The sequence below is a fragment of the Haplochromis burtoni genome, unplaced genomic scaffold, assembly GCF_018398535.1.
Source record: "Haplochromis burtoni strain Fernald_Lab_line unplaced genomic scaffold, NCSU_Asbu1 Contig_829, whole genome shotgun sequence".
Classification (NCBI taxonomy): Eukaryota; Metazoa; Chordata; class Actinopteri; order Cichliformes; family Cichlidae; genus Haplochromis; species Haplochromis burtoni.
In genome coordinates this window covers 97,477-107,644 of record NW_024583190.1, presented here as the reverse complement: position 1 = coordinate 107,644, position 10,168 = coordinate 97,477, and the positions used below count along the sequence as shown (strand labels likewise).

Genomic DNA, 10,168 nt, shown 5'->3' with positions numbered 1-10,168 from the left:
TTATTTTTGGTAATCATGGACGCTGCTTTCCTGGTGCTAAAACGGAGGAAGACTTTCCAGTGTATTATCAGCGCTTAGTTTAAAAGCCAGCATCTCTTATGGTATAAAGGTGTGTAAGCGCAGTATGGGCAGCTTGCATGTTTTAGAAGGAACTATGAATGCTGAAAGGTTTATAAAGCTTTTAGAGCAACATATGCTGCAGTCCAGATTACTTCTGTTCTTAGTTGCCTAAAACATGTCTTATAGGAGCCACTGTAGCTGCGATTATACACTTGAATTGGAAAGAAAGTTCAGCACACCCAGGGCATCTTTGCCTTATCTGGATTCTCTTACCCTAACAGTGGTGATCTGGATAAATGATCACACAAAGCTGATTATCAGCTCTCTAAGTTAACCCAGGGTTTACTCATTCACGTAAGGAATGATGTTGGAAAGCTCTGGCCAACTAATGTACCAGCAGCCTAGTGACTGATTTTACCAAGACAGAGTAAATAATAATATAGGAAAACATGAAGAGGTTACAAATACAAAATACAAGTAACACAACTGCTGTGGATAAGCCTGTGGTGTGAGAGGAAAAGCAGTGTAGCACTTATCAATATCAAAACTTTATCATTAAGACATGATAATAAAGTATAAGAGTATTCTATTAGTTTAATATTAAAATACCATAAAACTATTTTAGTTTTATATATAATCGACCCACACGCTGCAGTGTGATTGCAAACTCTTTACTTTCAGTGTGCTTTTTCAACAAGTTTGTGCTTTCAGGAGCAGCTTTTCAGCTCCTCATCTCTTAGCAGTGCCTTCCTACTGCTGCTCCTGCTCCTCTATGCTTTCGGTGGCTACTCAGGCATGATTAGTGCTCCACCCGTCCCCTGCAGCAGAGCAACTAACCACACCCCACTACAATTAATACTTACAGAGCAATACAATGAAATTAAAAACAAACAAACAAACAGGAAATTGTGTCTAAGAATCTAGCTTACTGAAGCTCATAACACAAGGACACCAGATGCTATTTAAAAAATACAATTGAGTTAATCAAGTAAATAAGTTACCATGGTGATTTACCCCAGTCACCCTGTCTTCATAGTTAAGAAAACCAAGGATTCACCCTGCATGAGACAAAATCCTGCTTTGTAGTACAGGCCTGTGGTCGTGTGTGACCTGTTAACAGTTATAGTTAGGTTCACATTTACGCCATCTAGTGGATCATTGGGGATCTAGTGGAGGCGTAGAAATAAATGAATCAGGAGCTGGCATACATATTGCACAATTCACTGCAGAGAGTCGGTTTATATTTTGACATGTTTGTCACAGACCATGTCTTTGACTGCTGCAGGTTATAACATCACCTCAAGCAACAGGTAGTGAGTACATCAGACTGCTATATGAAAAAATCAATCAACACTCATACAGGAAATATATAGAAGTCCTGTGAAGTACACACAGAGGTATGTTTGTCTTTGCTTATTGTTCAGCATAGATGCTTGGTTTTTCCACAAGGTATATGAAGGTTTTTTAACCCGTTCAGCTCCACCTACAAAATGCATCATCCTTGGTTACAGACTTTAAAAAAAGTCTATAAAGTCAGGATTCATCTGGCTTCATTTAAAGCACTTTGAAGTTAATGATTTGATACCCTGGATGTTTGAAATTGCCTGGATTTAAATAGCTAAACTTTTTGAATTCACACACACCTTTTGTTTTCTGTCAGTGTCTGTGCTCTGTGATATATCAACTTTATTGATTTAGCTGTGTGATTATTGAAAACTGTAGTCGTTTCTTTTCTTTTTTTTTCAGATCAAAGAAAAGTATCAGTCACACTTGGAGAAGATGCCACTCTGCAGCCATCATAATGTTAAAGTGGAAAAAGCCCGGCCTGCAGTTGCACCATGTATTTTACCTCAGACATGACCACATTCATGATGACTACCAGCATGGATTTCTTAAAGGTCGAGTGACACTGAAAGATCCGGAGTGGAAGAAGACAGGAAATCTTTCAGTGATTCTCAAAAACATCACCATGAATGACGCGGGAACATATGAATGCCATGCTGGATACAACAATGATGTGAAGCTCTTGAGCACAGTAAACTTGAGTGTTGTTGATCCTCCAGGTGAGTGAGTAGAGTTGAGTGTGTGTGATCAGAGGTGAAGCTGCTTCGTCGTTGTTGTCGTTGTTGTTGTCGTTGTCGTTGTTGTTGATGATCTACAAAAGACAAACAGGGCCATACCAGTCTGGACACACAGTAGAGAATGAGCTGCAGATTTCAAACATATAAAATCTGTTTCATCTCTGTCAAACCTCCTGTTTTGTTCTGTTTGTCAGTGGCTCTGTGAACTTCAGTGTGTGTTCATGTGTTTTGTTTGAAGATGCTGCTTAATCTTTAACAATGTTCTGTAGTCAAAATGATTCAAAGCTTTTCTTTTCTCAAGAAGGTTCAGAAAGTGTGGAGGTCTGTAATAAGTGACATTTTTAAGTTATGCTAGTGTTCCAGTTTGTCCTCATGGTGGCAGCTTCGTATCTCTGTCATAATGCTGCTGTATGGTAGGCTTAAAAAGCCCAATGCGTTTAAGCTTTCTTCCTGTTAAAGAGAAATCTGTCCTTCCCACTGTCACTGAATGCTTGCTCACAGTGGGGCGTCTGTTTGTTGGGGTTTTCTCTGTAATATTGTAGGGTCCTGAGGTGATTGTTATTATGTTTTGGTCCTCTATAAATAAAATTGAATTCAACTGACCTCACTGTAAACAATTTATTTTCCTGTGTTCAGTCACTGTCAGCACAGAAAAAGAAAGCAAAACCAAACAGAGAGTTTCCTTCACCAAAGCTCCACTAGTCTTCTAGATTTATCACAATTGCACTGTTATCTTTTAAGTCATTTTGAGTCTCATTTTACCTCATTGGAAAAAAAGTAAAGAGAAAAACTGTCACAAACACTGCAGTTGACTCGAGAGCAGGACTCAGAGGAATCAGAGTTCAGTGTGTTTATTTATAGTGGTCACCAAAAACGTGCTACGTACAAAGTGGAAGAGGAAAAGGGAACAGGCAACTCTATTCAGCTCAGGTAGGCTCGCCACACTCCAGGGAGGTGACTCGGTGAACATCTGTACACAGGGAAACACGAGGTGAATTTCTTCAATGCTGATGAGATCATCAATGACTGGTCGGGGATTTCCTCAGGTGCATAAAGCCACCGGCGGGAATCCAAGAGAACAGACAACAGCAAGTGATCACAGATAGACGAGAGGAGAGACAGAAACTGAAGCAGAGAGAAAGAAAAGATGAAACCTGGTGACATCAACCAGGAAGAAGCAAGTAAACGTGCACATTTAAGGAAGCTAGAGTCATGAGATAAAGTGTTTTTCTTTTGTTAATCATGTGATGTAGAAAAATAGATCACATGGTTGGTATTTTTAATGATTTAAAGCCTTGCCGTAATGGTCTATTTATTCACCTTTTATTGTTTTTTTTATTTGTTTTTTATTTTAACTTGCTAGATACGGGACAGACTTGAATGAGGAAAAGAAAAGGGAGAAAGGAAGAGGGGGGAAAGACAGCGAAGAAGAGGGACGGGGATAAAGGGCAAAAAAACAAGAAACAACTAAATAAGCAGACAAAAAAATAAAAAGAAAGTTTGAGCTCGCTCTATCCTCACTCTCTATTTGACTAATTATTTAGCATGCTGGCTTTAAATTCAAATTTTATTCAAATTTGAATTTAAAGCCATTTATATGTTTGTGTGTGTGTGTGTGAGAGTGATACAAGTATTCTGAGGGAATTTTAGGATCATGCTGTTAACACATATTTATCCTAATAACTGATCTTTTAGTAAAGCTTCTGTACAGTTATGGTTACAGGTGATCTTCTCAGCCCAGAAACACTCAGCCTTCAGGGTTAATACAGCCTCGAGATTCATCTAAACACTATATAAATGATGACAGAATTTTATCAGAAACACGTATAATCATTAAAACATTTTTATTTTATTTTAAGCAGTGTTTTACAACATGCACAAAAATGTAAATAAATAACAACCAATGACAAAAAAATTAAATAAAAGTCAAACATTTGGAAATTTGCTCATTGTTAGATTACTTAGAACTGTTGACTCATGTGGGAAAACGTAACTTTTCGTGTGACTTACTGTCACGTGATCTATAACCACCTTCTTGTTGATCTACACACAGCGAACATTCCTCCTTCAGAAACTTGTCTCGACATGTTCGGAAAGCTGTTTGAACTGCTATTGTTTGCATCTGTTTCTCATGAAAGAGGGTGTTCACAGTACATACCTGAATCAACTTGTTTACCAGATCAGAATATTTGTGATAAAAATAGCTTTTACAAGTGCAAACAGAAACCCCCGGCTTATTGTGACTTTATTTTTAGCTGCTTGCTTATTTACAAGAAGTCACAACATTTAATTCGGCACAAATCTTATACCCGATTCCCTTCTTGATGCAACCCTTCCAGGGACTTGTGTCTCATCCCAGTATTGAACTAGTGATCCTTCATGTCTTACACAAACATTATGGAGCTATTGAACCCTGCTTATTTCTCCCCATCACTAAAAAATGCATTCAAAACAGTTTTAAATCATTTGATGGACATTATGTTTTAAACACATCAGGGAGGAGTGGAAAGTTAATTTCAAAACTTTCCCTGCTGCTGATACATGCAGCTGTGTAGAACACACACGCTGCTGATCAAGTGCAGATATCTCGTCATATACGAAGTACACACTGGTACAGAATGAATTGCCAAATGTTGCAGCACATTAGAAGACATGGACACAACAGCATCCTCATAGATGAGTACTCACATCATTATTGTCATTGACCAGAAAGTACCACTGAGATCAAGATTACCTGATCAAAGCAGAACCCACACAAAGTTAATAAAAGTCATAAAGAAAGGAAGTGCAACAAATACAACAAAAAATATAACAGCAATAAAATATAACAGGTTTACAGCATAATATACAAAAACATGTGACCCCAAGTACACCACCCACAGATCTTCTTTACTGCATTACTTGTGCTGCACGTAAAGTCTCCATAAATCAGAGTCTCTCTGTAACTGATTCCATATCCAGCGTACATAGTAAGAAAATGCTGTTTTTGACAGATTTACTGTAGGTCCCTCATTCAGAGTGGCTGATTAACTTTAACTATTGGCAGTAGTGCGCAGAAGGGTACAAAGGTGAACTGAAAGTTTACCTGGTGTCACTTTATTGAGAAAAATATCCCAAATCTGTTTTCTGTGAGTGGTCAGTGATGGCCAACCCACCAAATCATAAAGAATTCAATGGCGTGTCAGAGTCTTTGTCTTTTTAAACCTAGCATGCAACGCTGAATCAAGCCACAACATACAAATAGTCACACAATCAATCCATTATTATATAGTAAAAATTCACTAGCTGGGACCACATCTATGAAACTATGAACTGGTGCTGCGGTTTGGGGAAGGCCTCGAAGGGGACTGGAAGCGACTCCCGGGCCAGGCAGATCCCCATGTACTAGCAAGAAGTGAATGACGGCTGGAAGGGGCGTGAATGAGGTCCCGCTCCTGAAATTCAGATGATATCTCCACGTAAAGCAAGATTTAAGATTCCCAACAAGATTTTGTTAGAGAAAAAGAAACTTGTCATCTGTCCATATACCCAAGTACCTCAGATATATATAAGATATAACAATATGTTTACAGTAATATAATTTCCACAGTACTGAAATAAAATGTGTTCCTGAAACCAACTAATTTTATTTGCTACACACATGAATCTAAACCTCCTACAAACACAAAGACAAAAACAGCAGCTGTAACTGTACTGTTATAGCTTAAATGTGTTTAATGAAAAGTAACATGTCCCCTTAATGTGCAAACATAACAACAGTTTTTATGTATATGTTCCCTTTTTCACCAAATAATTAAAGAGATTTTTCACAAAGATGCTGGACACCAAATTCAGGATGTGTTTGATTATCTACAGCTGATGTGTATCTGCTGGTGTTTAGCATCTTTCTTTCTGTCTGTGTCACATCATCTGCCTTTCCTGATGCTTAAAGACATCTCACCTTCCCTTACATTGTTTCAAATGCTTGAACATAGATATGAAGCTTTCATTTTGATTTTTGTTATAATAAACATAAACAGATATAAGAGCTGCAGAAGCTAAAATCACCCCCAAAACTGACAGACCAACAATCAGCCCAGCAGATCCATCCTTTGTCCCTCCTCCTGTCTGACCTGCAGGTGAGAAACAGGTGTGAGGTGTCAGCTGTCAGGTAGGTGATGAGTGAAGAACAGAACAGAATCCATTTCCTCTTCAAACTGCTGTCAGACATTATCTACTGCACTCTGATCACATCACTCAGACCAGCTGCTTTCTACAAAGTCTCATCAACAACATCTTTAGAAACAAACATCAACAAGCAGGAAGCAGCTTCACCGCTGATCACACACACACTCAACTCTACTCACTCACCTGGAGGAACAACACTCAGGTTTATGCTGCTGATGAGGTTCAAAGTTGCTATTTCTTCGTTTGTTTTTCTCTGGGCAACTCGACACTCGTATGTTCCACTATCAGCAGTCGTCACATCCTTCAGAATCAAAGACACGCCTCCATCCCTCATCTGTCTGTCCTGCAGATCCACCCGATTCTTAAACGATGGATGCTGGTTGGCAGGATCAAAACCCTTGTTGCGGTAAAAAAAAACATATTCGTTCTTCAGATCAGTTCTAGTCCACTCTACAGCTGTGATGGTTATGTCGTCATTTGGAGCTCGACATGGCAGTGTCACGCTGTGTCCAGACTCAGCTGTGATGTGTTTTTGGTCTGAAACTGGAAACAACACAGAGCAGAGAGGTTAAAGGGACGAAAGTACAACTGTTCACCTGTACAGCATCCCATCAGTGTGACTACTAAGCTCTGCTGAACTGCAACATGAGGAATTTAAATTCGGTGGATATGTAAGAATGACTTTTCTAACAAATGATGCGCAAAAAGTTAACTGTGTGTTTTTATTTCATCATTTTTGTGAGCAAACATATTTTGCTGCCCTTTCTGTAACCATGAGAAAGAAGTAAATGAGGAACAAAAGCTTTGCTGTAAAAATGTTGGTAAGATACCAGCACTGATACTGGTATATGATCAGTACCAGTGTGACAGGACTGATTATCAAGGTTAATGTTTCTTGTTACATCACAAAATAGACATGTCTGTGCAAACAGCACTCCGCTCACAACCCGTGTGACCACTTTGGTCCTGCTACCTTGCTCTGCTGTGTTTTGTGTTTTGACTGCGCAGACAAACTCCACCCACTGAGGTGGTGACAGAGAGAACTATGAGATGTCCGTGATAACTGTGAATGAAAATACTGACAATACTGCAGAGTTTGTAGGAGAGAAACTGTGGCAACAGTCTAATTTATACAAACACATGAAAAAGAGCAGAAAAAAACCGAAGAATAAATCTGAAGAGAAATCCTACAAACTCCTTCAAGTTTGTGTTTTTCTTTCTTCTGACCAGATGCAACTTTCTGCACTTTTTCTTCAATGTCCATATACTTTAACACGGTGACTATTTTTTTCCTCAAAATGAATAATAATAATAATAATAATAATAATAATAATAATAATAACAAAAAAAATTCTTGCTGTGGCCGTCCTTGGTGGACGTGGTTCATCAAATCAATACGGTAACAAAGAGATTTGATAATCTGACCATCAGAAACTGAAGCACAGCGGGTGATTTTACGAATAAAACTCTTTTAAAAAAAACAGCGCATGTGTGCGCGTGTGTGAAGAAAAGGTTTAAACTTGCTTCATGAGCTCCAAGAGCACCAATGTGTAAGACTACGAAGTTCAGCCGAATTTTAACCACGTCAGTTAAACGTCAACATGCTCTTTTATTTAAACATTCAAACCTAGTCGAGAGGTTATGCTCTCTTCCTCTATATCACAGAGCGAAAAACTGCTTGTTTTAATTAATCAGATAAACCTCACCTGAAGAGACCAGCGGGAAGAAGACAAACAGTAAATTGCGCCAAAGTGGCGCTGATCCTCCAGCAGACATTCACCGCACCAAGTATTTGGGCTGTTCCACAACTACTGCTCTTAATGTCCGACAGTGCATTTCCAAAGAGTTTGATCTGTGAAACCTTACACGATCATCTAAATTCTAAGCTTTTATCATTTTTGTTTGGGTTGAACTAAAAGTCACAGATGCCTATCTTTACCCTTACAGCTTGATTGCTGCGATCCCTGACGCACTCTGACGCACGCTTTCATCTCCGAGAAAGAGATGCACACAAACAACATACCACTGACCGGTCATAACAACGTTTCTTGGAGGGGGTGGGGAGGGGGGTATTAGCACGTCATATAAGCCAGAACAGGCGGTAAAACATTTTTGTTTTAAGAAAAGGAATCATGGTGGGTCAGTCATATTGTATCGTTAATATTATTATTGTTATTATTATACCTTCGACAATAGAGCTGAAATGTCATATCTCGGTAATGCGCAGAAACTGAGCAACTTTTGCTTGAGTTATATCTGGATTGTCTGCAGGCACGTGCGGGGGGCTTGAGCACCCAACCCTTTCCTGATGGTGCCCAAAGTGCCCTTCTGTTGAGGCAAAAAATATATTATTTTTATATGTGTGCGAGTCCTGTCTGTGCCCCTCAACAATACCATTTAACAATTAATCACATTTTTACTAAATAAAAGGATCTGGCTTGCTTCAGTCACATGATCGCCATTAACCAATGGTCGCCCTTGACGGCAGAACGCGCTGGTTACGATCCGGGAACGAGCTCACAAAGAGCACGCGCATTTTTTGCAGTCTGGGGCTGTAGGAGAAACACAAATGAACTCAGAGACACAGACTGATGCGACAAAACCAGTAAGTAGGTGTACTTACTGGTTAGGAGTAGCTTATTATGGACACGTTGGTAAGTTGTCCTGTGGCAACTGGCGAGTAGAAACAAACGAGCCTGCTGTGTGTGCAACAGCGCGACAAACATTACCTGTCCTTTTATTAACTGCACACATCATATTATTATCAAATAAAACATGTTTTTATTTAGAGACACTTTTGATTAAATTTGCAACTTGGAGTCGTGTGACAGATATCACAACTCTTTTTTTTCTTCAACCACACAGAAAAAGTGAGGGGCAAGCTGTTAAAGGAGTCCTCCTACCTCCATGGTCTCTATATTCCAGCTGTGGCCACACCTGCTTTAACCTGTGCATCCTCCATCAGCTCTTCCCACAGCCTCCCCTTTCATCCATCCTCCAGATACATTTTAGGAACTGGAGGATATTTCAGCATGGAACAGTGAGACTGAATTCTGTGTCACAGACAGGACGATGGAGGAGATGAGGTCTCAAAAGCTTAGGTCTCAGGTGGAAATGTCTGGTTGATCTCCTGTAGCATTTAAGGTCAAAGGTCACATTAAAACTGTCAGGCACTGCTAAAACTAATGCTCCACTGCTACCACCTGCTGGCTGTTATCATGCAGTGACTGATGCCTCTATCCATTTACACTTACCGGCCACTTTATTAGGTATACACGTCACATAGTCTCTGTAGATTTGTCCATAAGGGGGCTCACCTGCTCCACCACATACTGGTCTGTTGGACTGATATCTGGTCCAGTCATCTAATTTCAGATGATTTGAGCTTTAAGGCATGGTGTATCATCTTGCTGGAAATGGCTCACAGAAGATGGCTGACTACACTGATGGACACTGTAGTCATGAAGGGATAGGCATGGTCATTAACAATACTCAGATATGCTGCAGTGTTTAAATGATCCTCAGGTTGTACTAAGTGGCTCAAAGTGCGGCAGTAAAAATGTCCCCACACCATTACACCACCACCAGCCTTAAGAAGAATGGATTCATACTTTGGTGTTGTTTACACCATATTCCGATCCTTCCATTGGAATGTTGCATATTCCAATTTTGTGAAGTTTTGATGAACTCATAGTTTTAAGCCCTTTAGTCAGAAAGGAATTTTCTAATATTGGACTGATCATACTGGACTGCTTGGGTTACAGTGTAACTGAAAGCTGCTATACAAACTGCTACTAAAAAAAACTATGACACTGTGTTTTTGTGCATATTTTCTGAAACTATTTTATACATTACATCCC

The 10,168-nt window shown here is 39.5% G+C and overlaps 1 protein-coding gene across 1 annotated transcript; it reads right to left on the bottom strand.

Annotated features, from left to right (window-relative positions):
- Positions 1-4,660: 4,660 nt before the first annotated feature.
- LOC121812786 lies at positions 4,661-8,324 on the bottom strand. Its single transcript, XM_042215814.1, has 3 exons — positions 8,015-8,324; positions 6,492-6,851; positions 4,661-6,253 (listed from the first exon to the last, which is right to left on the bottom strand). The coding sequence occupies exons 1-3, from the start codon at positions 8,082-8,084 to the stop codon at positions 6,078-6,080; spliced, it is 606 nt and encodes a 201-aa protein (XP_042071748.1). The 5' UTR covers positions 8,085-8,324; the 3' UTR covers positions 4,661-6,077.
- Between the last annotated feature and the right edge of the window lie 1,844 nt (positions 8,325-10,168).

Bases quoted from the DNA above. Each gene is read 5' to 3' on its own strand.
- LOC121812786 (XM_042215814.1), bottom strand. From the start codon at position 8,084: ATGTCTGCTGGAGGATCAGCGCCACTTTGGCGCAATTTACTGTTTGTC. The intron at 6,852-8,014 runs GTGAGGTTTATC...TGTTGTTTCCAG, and splicing joins CTTCCCGCTGGTCTCTTCAG to TTTCAGACCAAAAACACATC. The intron at 6,254-6,491 runs GTGAGTGAGTAG...TCTCACCTGCAG, and splicing joins CCTGAGTGTTGTTCCTCCAG to GTCAGACAGGAGGAGGGACA.